The 25,990-nt window shown below is 45.1% G+C and overlaps 1 protein-coding gene across 13 annotated transcripts in view; it reads left to right on the forward strand.

Moving 5' to 3' along the window:
- Positions 1-24,987, forward strand: part of Ackr2 (atypical chemokine receptor 2) — a 51,784-nt gene extending 26,797 nt beyond the window's left edge. For 3 of the 13 annotated variants that reach the window (XM_071600211.1, XM_027932394.2, XM_071600218.1), the window contains 2 exons: positions 4,458-5,550; positions 22,642-24,987. In XM_071600211.1, coding sequence (XP_071456312.1) covers positions 22,679-23,833 — 1,155 coding nt within the window. In that variant the 5' untranslated portion in view covers positions 4,458-5,550; positions 22,642-22,678 and the 3' untranslated portion in view covers positions 23,834-24,987. Of the gene's footprint in view, positions 1-202; positions 319-1,363; positions 1,542-3,894; positions 4,277-4,457; positions 5,551-6,112; positions 6,183-6,740; positions 7,064-10,866; positions 10,956-22,641 lie in introns of those variants that run through there. The other 10 variants (XM_071600203.1, XM_071600208.1, XM_071600231.1 and 7 more) reach the window with 8 other exon arrangements.
- Positions 24,988-25,990: the final 1,003 nt, after the last annotated feature.

Below are 25,990 nucleotides of genomic sequence, written 5' to 3' on the forward strand. Positions count from 1 at the left end.
AGATTTCAAACCTCAGGTCACCACCCAGAAGTGGGTTATGAAATTAGGGTCATGGCTAGCATTTAGAAATATGAAACAGATTAGAATAAACGTATCAAAGTGCATTCTGATAGTTAGGGTTATTATTACTTTGAGACATCTTCAGGTGTGTGCTTGTGCACCCAGATGACCAATAGAATGCACTTCCTACTGTTGGTTGCAGGCAAAAACATCTGCTGCATTGGAACCAGACCTGGCTTCTCCTCCTGCTCCCCCACTGCTATCTCACAGTGTGGTCCTCGGATCTCTGAGCCTCAAAGGCATCAAGTGGCTGAGAAGGTGAAGAGCTATGTTTATGCCAGGGTTTCTGATTTAGCCAAGGTGTTCCTGAGCCTGCCTGGATGCCACATCTGTGGGATCGTGTTCTCTGGGAAGGAAGATGAGGATCAGGACAGTCATACTCCTGGGCTTTCCGCAGTCCCCCAGAGTTCCCTTTTCCAGACTTCAAGTCCACACCCAGGGTTTCTGCTTCCAAACATTCCATCACTTTTCCAGTTACAGCGTTCCCTTATCTCTCATGATTTCCTTCTTTTGTGGACACCCTTCCCACTGTGATATGTGATTGGGTGGAGTGCTGCTCACTCTTGAAGTGGTCTCTCTGGGCTCCATCTCCACCTCTCCAGAGACCCACCCACTGTGCTGTGGAGTTGGAGGGTTTGGCGGGGGCTCCTGGGGACTTTGGCTCAGCAGTTTCCTCCCAAAGACTCATTCCAAGTGTAGCTGGGTGGCGACCTGAAAGACAGTTTTTGGATAGAGTATGTATATAATTGTTGTAATGTGGGTCATCCTGGAACAGCTCTAAGATAAAGATTTGAGTGTAAATTTTAGGTTGAGCTATATTACATTGGCATTTTTTTCTTTAAATTTGTTCTTTTTATACATGACCGTGGAATGTATTTTGACATATTATACCTACATGAAGCATAACTTCCCATTCTTGTGATGTAGAGTTATACTGGTCATGGATTCATACATGAACATAGGAAAGTTATGTCCAATTCATTGTACTATCTTTTCTATCCCATCCTCCTGAAATTGGCATTTTTTATAAGTCAAAGAAGGCCAAATATCAGTAATATCATATGATTCCATATTTGCTTATTTACATTTCAGAATTGAGGATTGAACCCTGAGGGTACTCTCCCAATGAGCTACATCTCCAGCCCCCTCCCCTTTTTTTTTGAGACTCCATAAGTTGCCAATGGTCTCACTAAGTTGCTGAGGCTGGCCCCGAACTTGTGGTCCTCCTTCTTCAACCTCCCAAATTGATGGGATTACCGGTATGTGCCACCATGCCCTGATCTGCTAATATTCTATTTGGCAGGTGAAGGAGACATGAACAGGAGAGTGGAGGAGCGAGGCAGGAGAGAGAAGGCAGCCAGCAAAAAGATTCATTTTCTAACCACTTTCTCTGTGGGCAGTTGAAGCTTCATCCTCTTGGATTAATTGAGGGAGACAGCACACATCACATACCTCATTATCCCACCAGAGGAGCAAGGAAAGTGAGTTTTTATACACACCGACCTTAGCCTTTGGTTGGGAGTTCTTGGGAGCCAGGGGCTAGGGACATTATGTTCTTGGAACTGCTGGCACACTGCACTGGTGGACTGGGGCACAACAGGCATTGTTCACTACAAAGACACAGCCAAAGACACAGCAGTGTGAGTAAGGACTGTTGGATATCGGCCATGGTGTCCTGAGTACGGGAGGGAAAGGGCACCAGAGGGCTGCCAACAGCACGTGCTGCAGGAGCTGTGCCAGTGCATTCCAAAAGTGCCTCTAGTGTGCACTTTGGGGCTCAAACTCAAGTCGACAAGAAAATGCAATCACTTTTTTCCCCCAACAGTTGTTTTCTATCATGGGACCCCATTCTACAGAACTAGGGAAGTGAAATCTCAGCACTTTGACAGTCTTACCCCTTTCCTAGAATTGCATCAATTCCAGGCAATTGGTTGATGCCCAGACCTAGGATCGTGGTGGGCTCTGGTTCTTGGTGGCATCTGTCCTCATGAGCCTCTACTTAGTCCTCATGTCCTGCTTTCCCTGGTGATCATCAGCCCCACACATCCATACTCATGGTAGTCCACCAACACCTTCAGGCCGGACTCTTTATTGAAGATATCATTTGTTTGCTTCCATGCCAGTCTAGGACATGGACTTGGGCTACCTGTGGCCTTGTTCACCTTGGACTCACCATGTTTCAGCTTCCTCTGCCCTTGATTCCTACCAACTCTAGGATTCTGGCCAGGAGGCAGGAACAGGGTCCCTCTGATGTCTACACTGGTCTGCGTCCCTCTTACTTTCTCTTCCCCAGTTCTGGGAACATTTTTTAATTTTATATGGGCTAGAAAGAGAACCTTAATTTCCTATACTCAAAATCCAAGAGAAAATTTGGAGATCTTCCCTAAGGTCTGGCCATTTAGGTGGCAGGAAGGCCATATGGGAGAAACATGACTGAACGTTTTAAAAGGTTATCTTGCCTTAGCCCCCAAGGAACACACCCTGGCCCCAGATGAGGCATTGCAGCACTAACCCTCCACAGGTTCCCTGTCTGCTACTTTCTGCCTTCTGGCCCTGATAGTTTGTGTGATGCAAGAGAGAAAGTTGTTAACTTAAACAATTAGGTCCATGGTATAATTAACTTGGAGTCCATGGTATAATTCAGGGGATCCCTGAATTTGGATGGGAAACAATTTACATTTTCATTTTCATTAGCTCCCTTCATTAGCCTCCTTCAATTACAACCATAGGCAACAAAGCACAGTAATATCCGCAGGACCTGCCCCAAGGATCTTGAAATATCGTTCATATTCCTCACTGCCCTGGACTGGGTGTGTGTGTCCTTCTACCCTCCATATGTTGGAACCTAATCCCTATTGGGATGGTGTTTGAAGGTGGAGGCCTTGGGTGGTGTTTAGGTCACAAGGGTGAGCCCTCCTGGATGGGATCAGTATCCTTATGAAAGACCCCCAGCAAGTTCCCTCTTTGCTCCCTTCCCTCAGAAGGGACCTTCAGCAGACACCGAATCTGCACGTGCCTTGACTTTAAACTTCCCAATCTCCAGAATTGTAAAAAATAAATTTCCAGAATACACAGTTTATGGTATTCTGTTACAGCATTCCCAAGGGACGAAGACTATCACTATTGTGGCAGTTGTAGGATCCATCACTAGGTCATTTTTCATATGTTAATCTTGATAATGCATATATTGCTATATCATGAGGGTTTTAAAATGTTAGTAACTATTTCAGAATAAATATTTAACATTTTTTAAATTTTTAAATTGTGGATGGACCCCAATACCTTTATTTATTTATTTATTCATTTATTTATATGTGGTGTTGAGGATTGAACCCGGTGCCTCACACATGCTAGGCAAATGCTCTACCACTGAGCCCCAGCCTCAGGTTTAAATTTTTAAGATACATGTGGTTATGGATCTGTAAGAAATAATACAGAAATAATCAAGAGTACTTTCGCCCAGTTCCCTCAGCAGTGACCTCTTGCATAACTGTGGTGTACCCTCACAACCAAGGATTCCACATGGATCAAATCCACGGGTCTTATTCAGATGTTTCAAGTTTTACATGCACCAGTTTGTGTGTGTATTTTGTTCTGTATAATTTGGTCACACATGTAGATTCATGTGACCACCACCACTGTGAACACACGGCACGGTCCTGTGGCCACATGGATCCCTCACATGGTCCTTTGAAAACCAGACATTCCCCCCTTCTCCCTTCCCTAGGCCTTGCCATCCACAGATCTGTTTTTTATTTGTATAATTTGGATTATGTAAATAATGTCATGTAATGGTATCTCTTACCTTTGGAAATTCATGACTCTCAGAAATACAAAACTGTTGAAATTGTTTTTTTTTCCCCATCCAGCACAGTCCTCTTGCAACCCATCCGACTTGTTTGTGCAGATCAACAACTTGTTCTTTTGTCTTATTGGGTGATGTTCCACAGCAGGCATGGACTGATTGCTTAACCATTTGCTTGTTGAGTGACCTTTGGATTATTTCCAGATTGGAGCTATAATTGTTTTTTTTTTCCTAAGTGTATTTATTATTTTGGTATTGAGGACTGAACTCAGGGCACTCTACCTCTGAGCTACATCCCCAGCTCTTTTAATATATTTATTGATTTTTGAAAAAGAGTCTGTCTCAGTTGCTGACACTGGCTTCAAACTTGTGATCCTCCTGCCTTAGCCTCCCAAGTAGCTGGAATTCCAGGTATGTTCCACCATACCCGGTTATAATTTGTATTAAATATATTTTATTTTATATTAAAAGAATATTGTTCTGAGAGGGAACTCAAAGACTTTGCTGGACTGTCCAAGGGACCCATTGGTACAAAATGTGATTCTAAGGGGAGAAGCATCTTTCCCTTCACATGATTCCTTTCTGTCCACAGAGACTGCGTGGGAATGGAAGCAGAAAGGGGCAGAAATCTGAGAGCTTTACCACGTCCTCTGAGCTCTTGGGGTGAGATCTGAAGCAGATAGTCCCTGTCACTGAAGGGACAACCAGAGTTGAGCTGCACTATAATGACAGGAAGTGAGCCTGTGGCCTAGGGAGTCAGAAGATGACAAGGGACCCAGCCTCAGGGCAACTTGAAACCTAATCACGTCCCAAACCTCAGGAAAATCTGCCCTGCTCAGAGAGCTTTGAGGAGAGAAAGCACAGAGATAGACAGAGCCCCACTCCTGCATACAGAGGAATGAGAACAGCTGCAGTAAGTGAGCAGTGGAGAGGATGGGAAGTTCAAGGAGCAAAGGCCCAGAGCTAAAATGACAGATCCCAGGAACTGTGCAGGGGCCATCCCCAGCTAGAGACAAACCCATTGTCAAAGGACAATGTGATATCAGCTGACACTGATTTCATTTGTTGAGAGTTTTCTTAGTTTAGTTTTAGAAGTGAGGAGAATTCCCTTAGTGATGACCTTCCATCCTCCCATCGCCTAAAACCAGCCATCCATTGGGCAGTTTCAGGTGGAGTTTGTATTCTGTCTCCTCTTTGTATGCCCAGCCCTGGGTGGTACTGTGGCTTGCGTAGGGATCTGGTAGCCAAGTGCTAAGGAATGCCAGTAGCTAAGAAGCCATTTAGAAGGAAGATGCTCAAGCAGATAGGAAAGGGTCTACAGGAGGAGAATATGTCGTCAAAGTTAAGCCAGGTTCCTATCACACAGCCACAGAAGCACAGCGTCATCTGTGAAGGAGTCTGGTGAACATCTTCAAACCCAAATCTGATCACACCTTAGACTTTCACTTTAAAGGAAATGCAGAGGACAGAAAGCCATGCTAAACAATACCAGAGGATGCAGTCAACAACATCCAGACCTTGGGAAAATTAATGTACAGCAGGAACAACCAGTTTCTTCAATAAATAAGTTGAAAGGGAAAGCATGAAGATGGAGTTGGAGAGGGACTGGGAGATGAAAAACATCTGTCTACAATCATCATCATCATGTGCAGCTATCGTCTGTCTATACGCATATATGTATACAGGTACGTCAATCACTCATAGCATGGGGACTTTATTTGAATTCTGATTCAAATACATGATAAATGGAAACATTATGGCATTTATATGGGAGTGACTAGATATTTGATGATAGGGATTCAGTGTTGACTTTTTTAGGTGTGACAGTGGTCAGAGTCCTTATCTTTCAAAGGTACCTCAAATATTTACAGATTACATGATATGATATCTGCTATTTGCTTCAAAATAATACCAAAAGTAGTAAGTAGGTGGCAGAGTAGGCAAAAGAGATCGGCTGCTCATTGGTCATTGGTGGGCTGGGTGGGGGATGCTTTGGGAGCTCATTATCCCCATCTGGCACTTTTGGAGGACATATTTCAAAATTGCCATAATAAACAACTTATTTAATAAAATGGCAGGAAATATCTGGTGAGGAGGGGAAAACATCTGGATTCAGAAGGGAGGGTGCAATAAACCAACAGGGTGGAGGCTGAGGGTGGAGTTGGGGATAGTCGGGTCCAAATCCCAGCCCTGAAATTTGGAATTACCTAATCACTTTGTGCCTGATTTTCCTCATTTTAAAATGGGGTTGTAGGAGGATGGGACAGCTTAATATGTGTGGGTCATGGAAAGCAGATCTAGTCCAGTCAAGTGCAAGGTAAGCCCGAATGAGTATGTTATTCTGCCTTTTGTGCTCTGTCTGGGGTGTGGCCCAGAGAGGTACTTGGGGAGGTCGGGTGAAGAGGTGAAAGAGTGGTTGGGGAAAGGTCTCCAGTTCTCAACTGTTGATTAGCAGCCAGCTTTTTGAGTTTCCAGAGACACTGAAAGTATTTAAAAGGAAATAACTCTAAAGAAATTAGACTGGCTACTCAAAGCTGGCAGCCATCCACCCACTTCCAAGCCCAAATGCTACTATTTGCCATTCCTGACCTTGAACTGGCTGGGTGTCCAGTTTCCAGTCATGGGCTTGCAGAAGCACAAACAGCAATCTCCAAGGGTAAATTCTTAGAGTCAAAACAGGATGTCACAGATGATGGGCGCATGGATATCACTGAATCCCACCCTCTACAACTGGTCCATGGCAGGGAAACTGAGCTCCTGGGAATTCTGGGGTGGTGGGATCTTTGTATATAAGAATCATTGAAACTGGTGTTAGGTAAAAGCAGGTAGCCTGGCCTAATCCCCAGAGAAGATATCTGGAAAGCCACACTATAACTCTAAAAAGTAATATATGGCTGGAATAAATGTCTTGATTTCAAAGAAATACATTTACATCAAGGCAAGAGATTGAGATCAGGGGAAGGGTTACAAACTCCCTGTTTAGTGTCAGCAGCCCCTCCAGAGGCCCTGAGCACAAGTCCCTATGAAGATGTAATAAAGAGGAGACATCACAGGTCTGGAATGGACAGACAGCCTGGGGGCTGTGCAGAAAGAGGAAATGGGAGAGGTGAGCTGAGAGACATTTGCTTCCTGTTGTGCCGTCAATGGAGCATGATAGGAAGAAGTTGGTCTGAGACTCCGGCAGAACATCTAATCAAAGTGAGTAAATATGGGCACTAACCAAGCTTCTAAATTGGTGGGTAAGTTTGTGGTTTAGGAATTCAAGAGTCTTAAGGCCCTAGAGGAAGACTTGACAACCTGCTCATAGGCTCAGCTAGAATGAGATGAGCTTTGTCTCACGAAGACAGAGAAATGGAGAGAAAGAGACAGAGTGAGCTAGAGGATGAGGCAGGGCCAACCAGGCCTCTCCCATCAAAGTGCCAATCTGCAAAGTGCCAGTTGGGTGATGCTGGCAAATCAACTCCTGCTCTGCGTGGGGACAGTGCCAGGTACTCCATGCAGATGAACAAGACCCTGACTGTGAGGAATTTGCAGTGTGGTAGGGAGATAGATGTGTCCCTAAATGATACAGGAATGAGAGCAGGGGAAGAGAGAGGCCTGGAGAAACTCATGGAGGCTCCCAGGGGGTGGTGGGCCTAGAGCTGAGTCGGGGGATGGGGCGTGGGGGGGGCGTGGGAGGGTGCAAGACAGGAAGGATCCTCTGCAGCCCAAAGGTTCACAGGTGCACACTCCTGGCTCAGCTGAAGAGAGAAGCAGGTGTTTTGAAAATATGATGCTAATTTTCACTGTAACTGTGGATGTAGCCCATATGTTAAGAGTGGAAGTATGTTAGGAAGTACATCAGAACAGTGAAGGAGTCTAGGTCTACTCTGAAGGTGAGGCAGCATTGCAACCCTGGGAGGAGCCCTGTGTACCCAGCTCCTGACCTCAAAAACTGGGTCCACTTCTCTCCCAGGGCAAACAGAATCCTTGCATGTCTTAAAACAAGAGAAATGTATCCACAGCCTTCTCCCTTGGGCTCACTTCAACACTGGCAAATGCTTCCTTTCCTGGGCTAGAGCTTCTCTGGCAGCTGTGTACTGCCTTGTCTCCTTTGGCTGCCCTTGTAACTGGTGGAGAGCAGCTGGTAATCATCCCTTGGGTGGAGAGTATTTCCTTTGCAAATTAGGAAAAAACTTCGGGTAGATGTTGCCAGCTGCCTGCTGCTTTGGCTTCTCAGCCCAGCAGGAAGGGGGATGCAAGCAGGAACAATTCAGGATGTGAGTTTGGTGGTGCAGAAGGGAGGATGAATGGCTGGATGGCAAGTGGCAGGACCAGAGGCCACCTGGCTGGGTTCAACCCTATCTGTAACTTCCTGCCTATGGAGCTATGACACATGTTCCCTGACTGCAGCCTGTCTATTCCAGGAAAAGGTCCCATCCTTGCTGGGATGGTGCCTTGGTGGGTTCCAGGGAAACCCAACTACCTGCCAGACAGTGTTTGATGTGTTCTGATTGGGAAGTGACATGGAGGGCAGGTGACTTAGCCTCTGGACATGTCTCATTAGAAAGTTGGTGCAACAGGAAGCAGATGGGTTGAGATATTTTAAAAAGGATGAGACAACTTGATGAGCAAGATAAATAATGATAGTAATAGAATTAAATAAATGCCCTTGAATCCCTATTGATATAAAAAAATAAATAAATTAGGAGAAGGACCAAACTCTTTCTTATAGCAAAACTCCAATTAATAAATATGGAAAGAATGAAGGAAATGGAAAATTGTCAAATGGCAAACACCACAGTAAAGATTGATTGTTGGAAAGTATCATCAATGGATACTAAAATTAGTGGGCAAAAGGATGATGAGAAACAGGATAGTTGCATCGTTTCCAAGAATCTGTCCACAAAAGTCTTACTAATTAAAAGGAATAAATAGTAATTTTACAGTGGAAAAACTTGGCAGATACCAGCTTTCCTAAATGATCAAAGTTAACACCACCAGTAAAGAGACATACTGAAATTGTGTACCTCTGATATATGATGCAGTGAGGACACCCATCACTTCTGTGCTGCTCTACCCAAAATGCATAACCCCAGTTAGATCATGAAGAGACATCCTAAAAGAAGTGGACAGCATTTTTTAAAACCATCAAGGCCATGAAACATCAATGTTCACACTAACAGAACATTAGTGTGACAGTTGATGAAATTTAAATAAGATCTGTGTATGAGTCCATCTTATGTTGCTATAACAAAATACCCAAGGCTGGATGCTTTATAAAGAAAAGAGGTTTATTTAGTTCACATTTCAAAAGCACAGTGCCACCATCTGCTCAGCTTTGGTGAGAGGACTTCAAGGCAGGTAATATCATAGTGGGAATCCGTGTGGAAGAGATCATGTGGCAAGACAGCATTCTTTGAAGAACTAAGCTACTCTGAGAGACCAACATTAATCCCTTTCAAGGGCAGTATCCCCATGACCTAACTACCTTCACTAATCCCACCTCTTGAAGTTCACTATCTCTTAATACCACTACACTGGGGGCCATGAATCTCTGGGAGGACATATGGCTCAAACCATAGCATTCTGTAAGTTAATAGTATGGTGTCGATGTTCATTTCCTGGTTTGGATCATTGCACTATGACTATATCAGATGTCAATGCTGGGGAAAGCTGATTGACAAGTATACAAGAATCCTATATATTATTTTTTGCAAATCTAAAAATAATTTTAAAACAAAAACCTAAAAAGCAGGAGTGGTGAAGAAGGAGCCCAGTTTCTAGAATTTAATTGTTGTCTGAGAGGTAGCCAGGTCTTCGTGGCTCTTTTGGGCAACTCTCTGGGCCTTATTCTCTGGAGCTATTGATAATTCACATTTGGCCTGGAAAGATTTAGACATCCATCTTCCTAGAGGATCCCCTGCTCCCCTCTGTCTGAGTGAACATTTGTCATGGGCTTGATCTCTACTCTGGGTGGCCTGTGGACCCCAGAGAAAGGCATTGTCTAAGTCCATGTCTACCCCTGGGGACATTCAATTTCCTGATGCCAATCTGAGGGATCAACCCCACCCTCAATACAGATGCAAAAACAGAGCCCCAGAGAGGTGAAGCCATCCTCTGTAGGTCACACAGCTGGTAAATACAGATCTAGATTCAAGGCCAGCTCTTTGTGACCCCAATACCAGGGCCTTGAATCCACTTGGCATTACTGCTGTACTACATCTGCTATGTGTCAAGCAAATAGCAGCCCTGGAGTTGAAGGTGTCCGAGACCCTGATCCTGGACCACATGGGAGGGGAACCTTCATACTTCTGAGCATATGCAGACATTTATTAAATCAGTCTCTGCTTTTACCCAGCCCTGGGCTTGAGCTAGAGGATCAGATATGGTCCTTGCTCTGAGAGCTCCTTATCCAGTGAGGACACAGACAACTAAATCTAGCTCTACAGTGCTGGGATGGAGTGGTGTGGGGAGAAGGAGGGGAGGAGGAAAGATGGTTTGGAAAGTCAAGGAGTTTGGATTATTACTGTTACTCTGGTTGAAACTGACAGCATAACTTGGAGAGAGTTATGGCTGGAGGAGATTCGGAGGAGTTTAGGGTAGAGGAAGATGGACAGGGGGATCCTGCTGGGGGCATGTCCAGCGTCTATGATGCTGGGTGTGAGATATCTGGCAGTGGGGCTGGAACACCATCCAGATGGAGGACACAGTCAGACCTTGAGGTCTGGACTGGGTGTTATTATCCTTGGTCCAGCTGCTAGGGAGTCATTCCAGAGAGATCTGGTTGGGGATGCACTTTTTCCAAAGTAGTTAGAATGTCCTTGGGGATTCTCCTCCTTGAGGTGCAGTGGGGTGGGGGTTCATTCAAGCTTGACACATTTGTCAACTTCTGGGCAGCTGATGGGAGGGCTGGGGCTCTAGTAAAGGGATGTCCTCCCCCGACCCCACCCCACCCCACCCCACCCCAGTCTTAAAGCAGGATGTGTGCAGCCTGCTGTTTAGAGAGTTGAGAATCACTCCCACAGCACTTCCCCGAGGAAGAGGCACCGGGACTGCTGCTCTCCTCCCAGGCTTGGGTTACATTTCCAGGAAAGTCTTTCTGACCCTGGTAGGTTATGGCCATATTCAGGGAAGGGTGGGCCTGCCCAGAGGCCACAGGGAGGGACAGATGCAGTGGCCTGGGGAGTGGGCACCGGTTCTGGGAGAGGGAGGCGTTAGGAAGGGTCCTTGAGGAGCTTCCTTTCTAGTGCAGTTTTTGGGATGATTGCCCCAGCACCTGGAGAGCAGGTTGGTTAGCTGGCCTCTCCCCCCTGACTCCCCCTGGCTCTGAGAATCTTATTTGTGGATTTCCATCAGTCCTGTCTGCCTTCTGCTTCAAGCAGAGGCCCTCTGCAAAGAGCCTCGTTCTGCTTACACTGTGCCTCTGCCTGGTTCTGGTTCTGGGAGGCTGCCTGTCCATCATCCACCCTGGGAGCAGCACATTCAGATAGAACATGATTTATAAATTGTGGTGAAAACAGTAGCAGGGGCTGGGGATGTGACTCAGGCTTCGGCCTGCCTGAAGCCCTGGTTCAAGACCCAGCATCACCAAAAAAGGTAAAACAGCAGCAATCCATCCTGACATTTTGGGGGAGCTGAGAAAACTGTGGCTCAGAGAGGTTAAATAATTAGCCCGGTTACTCAGCCAGTAAGAAGTGGATTAATTGATCTTCTGGCTATATCTACCACTCTTCCTGCAGGTAGGGAGGTGTTTCATTTTGAACTCAGCATCCTGCTGAAATACAAATACAATGTCTGCCTTCTGGTTCAAGCAGAGGCCCTCTGCAAAGAGCCTCGTTCTGCTTGCACTGTGCCTCTGCCTGGTTCTGGTTCTGGGAGGCTGCCTGTCCATCATCCACCCTGGGATGGCTCCAGCACAGGACAAGGACGCATAACTTTGGCGTCTGTGGGGTAGGGAAATTGCGGTCTCTGGAGGTCATCCCAGCCAGGGGTGGGGTTTCACCTGCACCTGCTGTTCTCTGTCATACTTATTCATGTGTCACAGGTCTCGAGACCATCTTCAGTCCCTTCCTGCGTGCATGCGTTTTATTCTGCTGATAAAATCAAGGGAACCGAAGTTTCCTTCAGTGACTATTTTATCCATGTATTTGCCTCAACTCTGGGAAAGAATTGTTTTCAGATTGGGATGTACTGTTGCCCTGACTCAGTGATCTCGTCTTGGTGCTTTTGCTGCCTGGCTCCAGCTTCTTGGTGTTTCTGCCGACATAATCCAGAAAGAAGGCTGAGCTGAGCTGACTTCCCAGCCCCTGGCATCTTATCTCACTCCCAGAGCCTTGAAGGCTGACACACTTTTTTAACTCCTAATTTTTTGACATTACTGTTAACCCTGCAAGAAGGAGAGCTAACTTAGCTCTGTTATTTCTCCTGAGAGGTTATAATCCCTGGACCCTTAGAGGGCCTGCTTTTTATGGGAGGTCCCTGGCTGTGTCACAAGGGGGATTTGTTCCAGGACACCCTCTGCCCCCAACTCTGTGAAAACAGAATCCTTTGATGCTTTAGTCCCTTATAGCATAAACTAGCATAGTACTTACATATAACCCCACACGTCCTCCCATATACTTTAAGTCACCTCCAGGAGACTTATGCCCCTTAATGCAATGTACACGCTACTATGTAAATAGTCGCTGTACTGTATTTTTGAGAATATAATGACAAGAAAAAAGTTGGTACATGTTTAATACATATGGAATTCTTTTAAATATTCTTGATCTTTACTTGCTTGAATGTATGGATACAGACTCTGTGAATATGGAGGGCTGACTGTACTTGCTGTGTGCCCTTGGGAACGTTATTCTCCCTCTCTGAATTTCAGTTCATCATCTGTAAAATGGGGCCTATCTCATAAAACTGTGAGTCATCAGTTTATTAATACATGTAAAGTTCAGAGGAGGAAATCCACAACCTGCTGGCTATTTTCTTTGAGAGGTAGAGTATTTAGTGTTTAAGTGCACGGATTCTGGCTTTCAAATCCTGGTTCTACTACTCAGTTGCTCCATGACTTTGGGCCAACTCTTTACTCTCTTTGTTACTTTTGTGTCCTTGGTTGTAAAACAGAGCTATTCTATCCGTGTATTTACTTCTATAAGCTAAATTGTGAAGATGAAATAATTTAAAATATTTAGAGCCCTTTCGCAGGGCCCAGTACATGGTTAGGGTTCAGGATTACATCAGATTGAATGTTCATAAAATCCTTTACTGTACATACGGATCATTGTGTGGGTGAGAAACTTGACTAGTGGAAGACGAGGGCTCTGGATGAAAGCCCTGCTTTGTCCTGGGAAAACTTTGGCAGGGCCTGAAGGTTTAAGTCTGAAGGCACCTCAAAACAGACTGGGGAAGTAGAGCTAGGTCTGCCTCCCGAGGTGGCCACCCACAAGTTCTTGTCCCTAATGTGCCATTCCTAAGACACTAAATGGCTTTCCTGTCTTCCATGTGGGACTGTGCTGCCTTTTTCATTCATGGGCCATCAGCCTTCTAGCCAGCCTCCCATTTAGACCTCCTAAGTAACAGCAGTGTGGTCTCTCATTACTTCTCCATCTCTAGTTTCGTGAGCTAGCTTAGGCGTTGGGCCTAGATTCAAATCCCAGATTAGCTATTTATTAGCTGTGTGACTTTGGGCAATTTCCTTAGCCTCTCTGTGTCTCAGTATCCTCAGATGTAAAATAGAAACAATACTACTTGCCTCCTAGTGTTATTGCAAAGATGAAATGAATGAATACAGGGAAAGTTTTGAGAATAGAGACTGTTCTGTAGTATGTGCTATATAATGGCTGCATGTCATTGTTGTATAGAATTTAATATCTGGGGTTCTCCTGGCCCAAGAGAAAGAAAGAAGAGAGCTATAACAGTTGCCAGCTTCCCCAGAGGCAGGTTTTCTGCCATCTGGGTTTAATTTCTCTGGGCCTCTTCCAAAGCCAGAGGGCATTTTGCAGCCATGTGCTATGGTTGGGGTGTGGATCATTTCAAAATTCCTGTCTCGACTTTTCCAGCCACAATCAGGCCAGGAGTGCAGCATGGGAAGGCCAGAGTCATGGGCAGAGGGCTTGGGGGCCATCCCAAGCTGAGCCAGGACTCCATCTCTGTGCACGCGCGCGCGCCCACACACACACACATATCCTCCCCAAAGGAGCTGCAGGGCTGCCTCCCTGACACAAGTCAAGAAGGCTGTGCCAGCTGGATGCAGCACTTAAACATGGTTCATGTGGAAACGGGGGCTCTGAGTCACACTGCCTGGTCACGGGCTCCAAGGCTGCAGGGGCAGAGCTGGCCCAGGCTGGGGAATAACTCATAGAAGGAGGATGTATCTTGGAGAGTGGTGGAGGGGCTAAAATACAGGGAAGGAAAAAATGACAAGGGAGGAAAGAGGAGGTTGTGCTGATGGATTCAGCCATCATCTGCTCAGCGCCTCTCAGATGCCGGCCCTGTACTGGCATGTCCTGGAGACACGACTGTCACCCTGACTAACAGGGGAGGCAGGAGATCGTCCAAAGGCATCTCTGAGGCTGAGGAGTGGCCTTTGGTGAATGCTTGCTCAGAGGTTGGGGCATGAATTCCCCAGCCAGCAGTCTGACAGGCTCCTGGGATGGGAGGGATTAGGGGGCATTTTAAAGGATTTCCAGAGTCCAAAGAAGCCAACATTAGCATTCTCCTCTAGGAATAATCCTAAATGATGTTCTTGGATTTACATTCCAAAAACTGGTGTGCCTCTTGGGGTCAGGTTTGAAATTGTTTGTTTGACCAGTGTGTTTTATCAGGTGCCCAGTAAATAGCACACTCAGCAAAGGTACACGCCTAGCACCTGTGACCCTGTCCTTAAGGGCTCTTGGCTGGATAGGGAAGGTGGCTGCAGAACTGATGTGGGAGGTGGGAGAGGAAGATGTGTGTGTGTGTGTGGGGGGTGCTGTGCTAGTGAGATCTCACAATAGCTCTGGGCTGGGAGCAGGTAGGTAGAAGAGGAAGGTAAGGAGGGGAAGCCCTAATTTAGAGTATTTGCCATGGCGTCAATATTTCCCATGCCAAGCAAACAACTTAACATCACTGAATGCAGAGTTGGTATATTCCAAGATCAGTTGTTGAATGCCTCTGAGATGCTACACTGCTGGTTCTCATAAGCCTGTGGGAGCTAGCCCTGCACACTACTGGCTTTGAGTTTTCTCTGCCACTTGTTGCTGAGGCCAGAACTCCCATCCTCTGAGCCTCATCCTTCAAGTTGAAGTTTGATCCATTTTAAAAGAGGAACCTCGGGGGAAGGGCTCACCAATTCCATCCAATCCTGGGTCCATCATTTGCTAATCTGAGGCTGTGGGCAGTTGGATATCAACTCTGTAAGCCTCAAGTTCCTCACCATTATGGAGACCATAATGATATTGCTTCCCAGGGCCATTATGAGGATCAATGAGAAGGTTACATGTAAGCGGTCAGTCACAGCAGGAGCTCAACTTACATGGCTGCCTCCTTGTCTACATGGACATAACAATATCTTCCCTTTAGTTGCCTCAACTGCAGCCTCTCTGAGAGACCTTTGGTGGTAAACTCTGGTTACCCAGCAGGAGATATTACTTTGTATCCAGAGATTCTTGCAAAGCCAAAGCTGCAGTTAGCAGAGGCCAGCAGCTCAGGAAGCACCAAAAAGATAATGTTACTGCCCCAGAGATAAGCTGTGGCTTGCCTCTTTGACCTTGACCCTCCGTATTCTATAAGGCCTCCCTCTCCAGTCCCTATGTAGTTCTCTGGATTCCTCAAAGCTTACTCTGCAGAATTTCACCCAGGATTGCCTTCCTACCTGCTGCTTTATACTAAGATGTAAATGACTTCACTCATTTCCTATCAAGGTGTTGCTGGAAAGCCAAATGAATTCAGGCAATAAACAAAAGTGCAAACAAAAAAGGAAACAGAGGGGGGATAGATGGGGGACATTTCAGAGAGAGGTGAATCAAGATCTGAACCATAGTCAGGAGCGTGGGGTTTAAAGGCTCAGACAAAATGCTCATTGCATGCTTTGTACCAGTCATTCCCCTTCTTCAGGTCTCAATCTACCTGCCTGTAATGCAAGACAGGTAGACAGGATGCACTTGTGTTCTCTCAGGCCAAGGTTCTCAGAGCACAATAGGCCTCTGGAAGTGCATTAATTTCCACTGCTGCCGCAACAAATGACCACACATTTGGTGGTTTCAAACAACACAGATTTATTATCTTGCTATTGTAGAGGTGGTAAATCTAAAGTAGATGGGCAGGGCTGGGCCCCGCAGGAGTTTAGGGGATCTGCACCTTGTTTCTTCTGGCTTCTAGAGGCTTCTGTGCCCGATATGTAGCCATTGTGCCATTCTGACCACCTCCCCCACACTTACTTCTCCATGCCTCCTTCCCTGTTTCTGACCTTCCTGTTCCCTCTCACAGGGATCCTTGGAATTTTGTTGGGCTACCTGTGTAATCCAGGGCAATCTCCCCATCTCTAGGTCTTTGATTGACTCTATAGATATCTAAGGTAATGTATCCACAGGACTCAGGATTAGAATATGGATATCTTTGGTGGTAGGGAGGGGGTGTCTATGATTCTGGCTTCAATGGGGGGCTGTGTTTCACAAGGAGGCTCAAGAAAGCCTTGACATTGATGTCATTCTGACATCTAGAGTCTCCGGAACAACCAGCGAGGGTAATAATTCAGTCATACTTTCCTTAGTGTCCCCTTATGGTGACAGCTGGGTGGGGTAGAAAAGAGGCTGAGGATGAGAGGAAACTGGGGGCAAGGTACCATGTGCCCAGAGTCTGAAGATCCAAGTTTGGGGTCCTATGTACCCCCGGACAAGTTGCTTTGCTTTCCTGGTTAAATAAGGCCACAGCCCTCCCTGATTTGTGTTATAGGATGACCACAGCTGACATGAAGGTGTCCAGCCAACTACAGTGTACATATGGGGTGCTGGTTGCTGAGCCATTGTTGATATTATTGATAAAAGTGATAGCTCGTTCCACAAGCAGGAGGACCTGGAAGGATTCCCAGAATCAAAGATCAGAGGGTTGGAGGCCTTGGGTGGGTAGGGGTCAGAGTGTTCCAAGTGAAGAGAGACTTTCAAAAGTGGCCTGGACCAGACCAGGTTCTGCTGATTCTGACCTTGAGTTTTGATCTAAACATTCGTCAGTCTCATTTGTTTGCTAAAGCAAAAGATTGCTGAGCAAAGAGACTTTGAGAAATTGGATGAAGATCAAGGCCAATGCTGGCAGCTCAGAAAAGAGTGGTGTGCAATTACTGTTATCCTGACTAGTAAGTCCCGTGTAGACCTAAGAAGGGCACCCCCTCCTCCTCCCTGGCCCTCCCAGCATCTCACAGACTCCCAACACCAGTCATGTGCTGGGATGATCTTATCACTGCCCATGGGGGAGGGGCTAGGGCTCAGATGCCCAGGATGGGAATAGAAGAAGGCACAGGACCAAGTTCCTGAGGCTAAGGCTTGTCAGAAGCAGAGCTGCTTAGATAAAGCTGCTCTAACTGAGCCCCTGGAGTGGGGATAGGACACATGTTATTTTACCAACATCTGCTTCATATGCCGTTTGATAGGAGCCCAAGGATGGAGCAGAGGTTCATGGTTGGGAGGACTCTAGGGCCCTGGAGAGAGATTCTGCCTCAGCAGCTATGAAGGTTTCCATCACAAGTGAGCTCACAGCATCGTGAATACTAAAAGGATCAAAAGAAGCCCTCTCAAGTCAACAGTTCTTTTAAAATTCTGCCTGTTAACATTTCTTTAAAAAAAAAAAAAAGGAGGGGGGGGGGAAACAGAGCAGGGTGGTACTATAATCCCAGCAGCTCAGGAGACTGAGGCAGGAGGATCAAAAGTTCAAAGTCATCCTCAGCAACTTAGCAAGGCCCTAAGCAACTTAGTGAGACCCTGTCTCAAAATAAAAAACAAAAAGACCTGGGGATGTGGCTCAGTGGTTAAGTGCCTTGGGTTCAATCCCTGGTACCCCACCTCCTGCCAAAAAAAGGGCAAAATTTCTGCCAGAAAGGACTAGGGAAAATATTTGCATTGCACATGAAGAAAACAAAAATCCATACTACATAAGACCTCTTATAAAATGAGAGCCCCACCCTTTAAAACCATAAATAATTCACAGAAAAAATACAAACTGGCATTTAACGTATTAAAAATTTCAATTGCAGATTAAATAAAAGAATATGAAATAAATGCAGAGGTACACAGTAGAGTTGATTTGCATTATCTTCACCAGCTGACGGGGCTCACTTTAGTGACTCTCCATAATTGTCTCTTGGGTCCTATGCACCTTTTTAACTTCTTCCTCTCTTTTCCCCAAAGCCCCTTCCCCATTGGTGGACAATCTAATGTGCTCAATAATTCTTGGTTTATGACAGACTTGCATCCCTGGTTCATATGAGGTTTTCTTTTAAAAATTACTTTCAGTCTTCAAGACATAAGTCTGGGCAAAGATTTTTTGGATATTACCTCCAGTGCAAAGGCAATAAAGTGAAACTAGACAAATGGACTTATTGCAAACTAAAAATCTTCTGCATAGCAAAAGAGACACTCAATAGAGTAAAAAATATTTGCAAACTATCCATCTGATAAGTGATTAATATTGAGAGTTTATAAAGAACTAAAACAACCCAATAGCCAAAAGCCCCCAAACAATCTGATTTTAAAATGAGCAAATAATCTGAATAGACATTTATCAAAAGAACACATACAAATGGCCAAAAGGTATATGAAAAAAAATTTCAACATCACTAATCATCAGGAAAATGTAAATCAAAACCACAATACAATATCACCTCACCCCAGTAAGAATGGTTAATATAAGAAAGACAAATACCAAATGCAAATGCTGGTGAGGATGCAGAGAAAGGGGAACTCTTATACATGGCTGAGGGAATGTAAATCAGTACAGCACTTATCAAAAACAGTATGGAGGTTTTTTGAAAAACTGGAAATAGAAATACCATGATGCACTCAAATGTGAAATGTAAAAAAGTGGATCTCGTGAAGGTTGAGAGTTAAATAGTGGTCACCAGAAGCTGGAGAGAGGGAGAAGAGAGAGGGCTGGGGCGAGGTCTATCAGTGGGTACTAAGTTAGGAGTAAGAAGTTCTGCCTGCTATTGCACAATAGAGTGAATATAGATAATTATGGTGTGCTGTACATATTTTTTTTAAATGTTCAAAGAAGGATTCTCATTAGAAGATGGTGGAAGAGAAGTACCCTTCACTGGACTCCACAGGAGAAAAAATTCAGGGCAGCAAAGGAGAAAGTATATTCCAAGGAGAGCGAGGAAGAACTCTGAGAACTGATAAAGTAGCCATGAGAAACCTAAACAGCACAGAAAATCGGAAAGGCCAAATAGAGAAGTGGACAAAGCAATTTTCAACCTCAACTCCTGCTCCTCAGCTGGGGGCAGGGAACCAAAGGGTGCGGAACATAACCTAAACTGTAAAGTGCAAGTGGCCATGGTAATAATGGCATCCTGCAGTCCTAATTGTAAGAGAAATAAATTCATGATCCTTACATGCTTTAAGGGGTTTTGGTCTAAATGCGACTCCTGAACAAGCTTGCTTTAGAGAACAGATTCACTACATGGTTTAGCAGATACTCAAGACCTAGAATCAGGAGCCATCTCAACTAAATTGCTCTGGGGTCAGAAAACCTAGAGTACTCACAATTCAGAGGACCTGATTGGGTGGGAGAGGGTACCTGAGGCAGTGGTGGCTTGGAGATTGAGGGATATCTGACAAGAACCCCAGGGGAGCAAGGGCTGTGATATGAAGAGCAATGGAGGGAACAAGGTCAGTGATCCCACCCACTGTGACAAGAGTGACAATAGGTGCAGTGGTTTTGCACTGGGATCAAGTCTGGAGGCTCCAGGACAGAGGCTCGCAGATGACAAGTTTCTGTTCCTTCACTTTCCAGTGCGGAACAGTGGTTGGCTCCTCCAAACCTGAGGCATGCTGGGGACACTTAGATGATTGCCAGGCCTCGGGGGCACACACTGGAAACCTCAGACTTGCCTAAATACACTGAAACTTGGAAGAGAATCTGATGAAAATTGACAAGGCTCCCCACACCCCGGGGGACCCATACTAAAAACCTCCAGAGGGACTCCAGCCCTGGTGCAGTCAGCATTCCCTCAACCTGTCCAGCAAGAAGCTCCAGGCACAGCATATTCTGCTCTGTTCATTTGGTGTGACATGAGAGGACGCACAATAGGTAGTAACTGAGATCCACTACCCCCAACACCCAGAGCATCCCAGGAGGCCCAGAGACAAACTTCTCTGAGAATCCAGCTAAGAGCTATTTTTTTATTTTATTTTATTTTTTTTTTTTAATTCTTTTTTTTTTTTTTTTTAATATTTATTTTTTAGTTTTCGGCGGACACAACATCTTTGTATGTGGTGCTGAGGATCGAACCCGGGCCGCACGCATGCCAGGCGAGCGCGCTACCGCTTGAGCCACATCTCCAGCCCTTATTTTATTTTTTTACAGGTTTATTTTGGCTCATAGTTCTGGTGATATGAGATCTAAGAACCTCATTGACCTTCTTGCTGGCTGAGTCCTGAGAATGATACAGAGTGTCATATAGCAAGAGGCAAGGATTGCCTAATGTCTGTCTGGTTTTGCTCTCTCTTCTAATTAAACCCCCAAGATGCAGTCATGCGGGCTTCACCCTAATGACTTGTTGTTGCTGTTGTTCTAATTAGTTACATGCCAGTAGAATGCACTTTTATATATCATACATAGATGGAATATGATTTCTCATTCTTTTGGTTGTACACGATGTAGAATCACACAGGTCGTACAGTTATATATGTACATAGGGTAATAATGTTTGATTCATTTTACTATCCTTTCTATCCCCATACTCCCTCCCCTCCCTTCTACCTAATCTAAAGTAACTATTTTTCCCTAGGCCCCCCTCCTTATTGTAAATTAGCATCCTCTTATCAGAGAAAACATTTGGCCTTTGTTATTTTGGGATTGGCGAATTTCATTTAGCATGATATTCTCCAGCTCCATTCATTTACCAGCAGATGCCATAATTTCTTCCTTCTTTAAGGCTGAGCAATATTCCATTGTGTGTGTGTGTGTGTCACATTTTCTTTATCCATTCATCTGTTGAAGGACATCTAGGTTGGTTCCATAGTTTAGTTATTGTGAGTTGAGTTGGTATAAACACTGATGTGGCTGCATCACTGTAGTATGCTGATTTTAAGTCCTTTGGATTTAAACCAAGGATAATTGCTGGGTCAAATGGTGGTTCCATTCTAAGTTTTCTGAGAAAACTTAATGGTTGCATCGATTTGCAATCCAACCAGCAATGTATGAGTGTGCCTTTTCCCTCACATCCTCACCAACATTTATTGTTGTTATATTCTTGATAATTGCTATTCTTACTGGGGTGAGATGAAATCTTAGAGTAATTTTCATTTGCATTTCTCTAAAATTGCTAGTGATGCTGAACACTTTTTCATATATTTGTTGATTGATCTTATTTCTTCTTCTGTGAAGTGTCTGTTTGATTCCTTAGCCCACTTATTGATTGGGTTATTTGTTTTTTTGGTATTAAGTTTTTTTTTAATTTAATTAAAAAAATTTAATTTGTCATACATGATGGCAGAATTCAATTCATTTCATATTACACATAGAGTACAATTTTTCAAGACACTGATTGTACACAAAGTATTTTCACACCATTTGTGTCTTTATACATGTACTTAGGGTAATGATATCTAACTCATTCCACCATCATTCCTACTCCCCTTGCCTCCTCCTTTCCCCTCCCTCCCCTTTGCCCTGTCTAAAGTTCCTCATTCCTCCCATGCTCCCTGCTAGTTGTCATTATGAGTCAGCATGCTCATATCAAAGAAAACTTTCGGCCTTTGTTTTTTTGGGATTGGCTTCCTTCACTTAGCATTATATTCTTCAACTTCATCCATTTACCTGCAAATGTCATAATTTTATTCTCTTTTAATGCTGAGTAATGTTCCATTGTGTATATACCAAAGTTTCCCTCTCCATTCATCTACTGAAGGGCATCTAGGTTGGTTCCATAATTTAGCTATTATGTCATTTTAAAAGTGAGGAAACTGAGGGATGATAAGTGTTAGTTGGTTCTGGGTTCTTTAACATGAGGGATCACACTTTCTCTTATACATAGAAATATTGGATAAAACTCTTTAAAAATATTAATTGTTTATAAGTGAAACTATTGATATAAAATTAAATATTTTAAAACTATCAAGATCAAAGGAATTCCTTACCTGTTAAAAATGAAGAAAACCCCAAAACAGAGTGGACATGGTGTACATTTATAGATAAGAGAAATCCCATTGAAGGGAAGCTCTCATTATAAAAAATTAAAAGCCAAAGAAGGAAGCATAATTATAAGCTGTGCATGAGGAAGATTCAGGGGACACAATAAATTGGTGAATTGGTATCCCTAAACAATAAAGGAAAATCTGAAAGACATTATCAATCATTTTAAATGATGAGGGAGGAAAAATAAAGCATTGAGACCACAATGAAAGACCTGAATACTTTACCAACACCTTAATGATTAAGGCACTTATCCAAGGTGACACAATGGTAAGTGGTAGGGCTGGGCTTCCAAGCATGTGCTCTTATTTGCAGGTTCTGCCCTAGATTTGAAGAGTCTATTAGACATTCCAGGGCAATAGCCAAAGTGGGTTTGGAGAGAGGCAGGGCATGCAAAGTCTCACCATATTTTTCTCTCACAGCACCGCAGAACTTCAGTACTGAGTGTGTCTTCTCAACATGGCCACCGCCATCTCCCCTCTGCCACTCACCACCGAGGATGCCAGTTCTGAGAACAGTTCCTTCTATGACTACTACTACCTAGATGAGGTGGCTTTCTTGCTCTGCAGGAAGGATGATGTCCTGTCCTTTGGTAGAGTCTTCCTGCCAGTCTTCTACAGCCTGATCTTTGTGTTGGGCCTGAGCGGGAACCTCCTTCTTCTCGTGGTCTTGCTCCGTTACGTGCCTTGCAGGCGGATGACTGAGATCTACCTTCTGAACCTGGCCATCTCCAACCTCCTGTTTGTGGTGACTTTGCCCTTCTGGGGCATCTCCGTGGCTTGGCATTGGGTCTTTGGCAGTTTCTTATGCAAGATGATGAGCACCCTGTATACCATTAACTTTTACAGTGGCATCTTTTTCATCAGCTGCATGAGCCTGGACAAGTACCTGGAGATTGTTCATGCTCAGCCCCTCCACAGGCTGAGGACTCGGGCCAAAAGTCTGCTGCTTGCTGCCATAGTGTGGGCCGTGGCCCTGGCCATCTCCATCCCTGACATGGTCTTTGTACAGATACATGAAAACCCCAAGGGTGTGTGGAACTGCTACGCGGATTTTGGTGGACATGGGACCATTTGGAAGCTCTTCCTTCGTTTCCAACAGAATCTCCTGGGGTTTCTCCTTCCACTTTTGACCATGATCTTCTTCTACTCCCGCATTGGTTGTGTCCTGGTCAAGCTGAAGCCCCCAGGCCAGGGCCGGGCTCTAAGAATAGCTGCATCACTAGTACTGGCTTTCTTCTTGCTATGGTTCCCATACAACCTCACCTTGTTTCTGCACTCACTGCTGGACCTGCATATCTTTGGGGACTGCCAGGTCAGCCACCATCTGGACTATGCACTTCAGGTGACAGAGGGCCTTGCCTTTCTTCACTGCTGTTTTACCCCTGTCCTCTATGCCTTCTCCAGTCGCCGTTTCCGCAGGTACCTGAAGGCTTTCCTGGCTGCTATGCTCAGGCGGCGTCTGGCACCTGGTACTGCCCAGGCCTCATTGTCCAACTGTTCTGAGAGCAGCAGGCTTACTAACCAAGAAGAAATGACTGACATGAAAGACCCTGGGGAGAGGCAGACTGAAGGAGCCATTAACAAGGGGACTGAGGGGAATAGTTCAGCCTGAGTGGCCATACCACAGTCTGGAGAGAGAAGATGACGCCTACTCAGTTGGGCTTCTGCCTGAAGCAATCCCTCTGAGGATCTCAGTGACCATGCTGCTAAGCCCAGTGGTCACTTTTTAGTTCCCAACCATCAGCATCACCTTCTCGCTCCTTGTTTCTTCCTTCATTTTCTTCACTGGCTTTCAGGACCACACACTCTCACCTGAATTGCTGCAATAGTTTCCCAACTGATCTCTGTATTCCAGTCATCGTGTGCTTCTGTTGCTTAATGTGCCTCCAACAGTCAGAGTGATCATGACACTCTTGGCTGTCCTTTCTTCGCCCTCAGAGTAGCAGCTCAAGTCCCTACAGTGCTCCTTAGAGGGCTCTGTGATCTGTTTCCCAGCCTCTGCCCTCATCTCCAGCCCACTCCCTCCTGCTCACTCTGCTCTGGACACACTGGCCTCCAGTGCTGTTTTCAAACATTCCAGGCATATCCCTTTAAGGAGATTCCTCTGTGCCATCTTCCTGGAATACCCTCCCCCCAGGAAGAGCTTGGCTCATTCTCTCACCTCGTCAGCTCTTGACTCAGCTCCCATTTTCTCTATCAGATGTTCACAATATTTAATGCACAATCTGTTGTTTCTAATCTTCTTCCCTCGGCTCTCCTTTTTGTTTTTCAATAGCACTTACTACTCTCTCATATTCTATATATTTCTCTTATTTTTATGTTTATTGGTTATTGTCCCTCTTATGGTTTGGATTTTCAATGACCCCCTAAAGGCTCATGTCCCTAGTGCATGGTCCCCAGTGCAGCAATGTTCAAAGGTAGGTCTTTTAGGAAATGATTGGATCATGAGGGATCTGACCTCATCAGTAGGTTAATTAATTGAGGGATTCATAATTTGAATGGACTGTTGGGAGGTGGTGAAAACTGTAGGAGGTGGGACTTGATTGAAGGGAGTGGATCCCTGGTGCCGTGCCCTTGGGGACTATATTTTGTCCCTGGTTTAGCCCTTTTTTTCCCTCTCTCTTTCTTCCTGGATGCCATGGGGTAAGCAGCTTTGCTCTACAACAACCTCTCTACAATAATGCTGTACCTCACCAAGGCCCAGAGTGATAAACCATGGACTGAAACCTCTGAACTGTGAACCAAAATAAACATTTCTTTCTTTAAGTTTATTTTTTTCAGGTATTTTGTCACAGCAATGCACAGCTGACTAACATAGTCCCCAATCCCGTTGTTGCAGTGAGCTCCACAGGGTGAGGATCTTGGTGCACAGCTCACTGTTCTTCCAAAGCCCCCAGCATAGGACCTGGAGTGTAGAAGGTATTCAGGAAATATCTTTGGGATGTGTGCATAGAGTTTTTTTTTTTTTTTTTTTTTTTTTTTTTGGTGGCACTGCTGGAGAAGAAAAGCCAGAGGTCCTCCACCCACCAGAGTGCCCTGTTTTCTGCATCTCAGTTGGGAAAAGATCCTTGTAACCTTGATGGCAGCTCCAGGGTCTGGCCATCAGAAGAGGCTGCAGATGCTCCTCCCAGGGAACAGCCCAGGAACTTGCACAATCTACAGAAGGAAACACAGTGAACACACCCTCTTCCTGCCCTGTCTCAGGAGCCTTTCAGTCTCCCTGGGGCCTAAACAATCAAGTCCAGAAGCTTTGTCATTCTGCCCTGTGCTTTGGGTGGAGGTTGGGTACAACATAGGGCATAAACTGCTATGGTTTGGATAAGTGTCCCCCAAAGGCCCATGTATTTAAGGCTTTGTCCCCAAGGTGGCGCTATTGAGAGGTGGTGGAGCCTGTAAGAGATGGGGCCTAGTGGGAGGCACTTATGTGATGGAGTTGTGCCCTTGAAGGGAATTGTGAGACCTTGGCTTCTTTCTCTCTCTCTGTCCTTTTTTACTTTCCTAGATCATGGGGAGAGCAGGTTGCTGTGCTATCTACTCCCCATCATTACTCTGGCCCACTACAGGCCCAGAGTAATGTTCTGCCTGATCTTGGACTAGAATCCCCAAATTAGGAGTCAAAATAAACATTTTCTCTTTTAAAGCTCATTAGCTCAGGCATTTTGTTATGGTACCACGAAGCTTACCATATAGAGACCAGTTACAGCCTTCCATTTCCCTTGCCTTGGTGCATCATTCAGGGATGGGCATATGACCTAGGAAGAGCCAGTAA

The sequence above is a fragment of the Marmota flaviventris genome, chromosome 1 (assembly GCF_047511675.1).
Source record: "Marmota flaviventris isolate mMarFla1 chromosome 1, mMarFla1.hap1, whole genome shotgun sequence".
Lineage (NCBI taxonomy): Eukaryota > Metazoa > Chordata > Mammalia > Rodentia > Sciuridae > Marmota > Marmota flaviventris.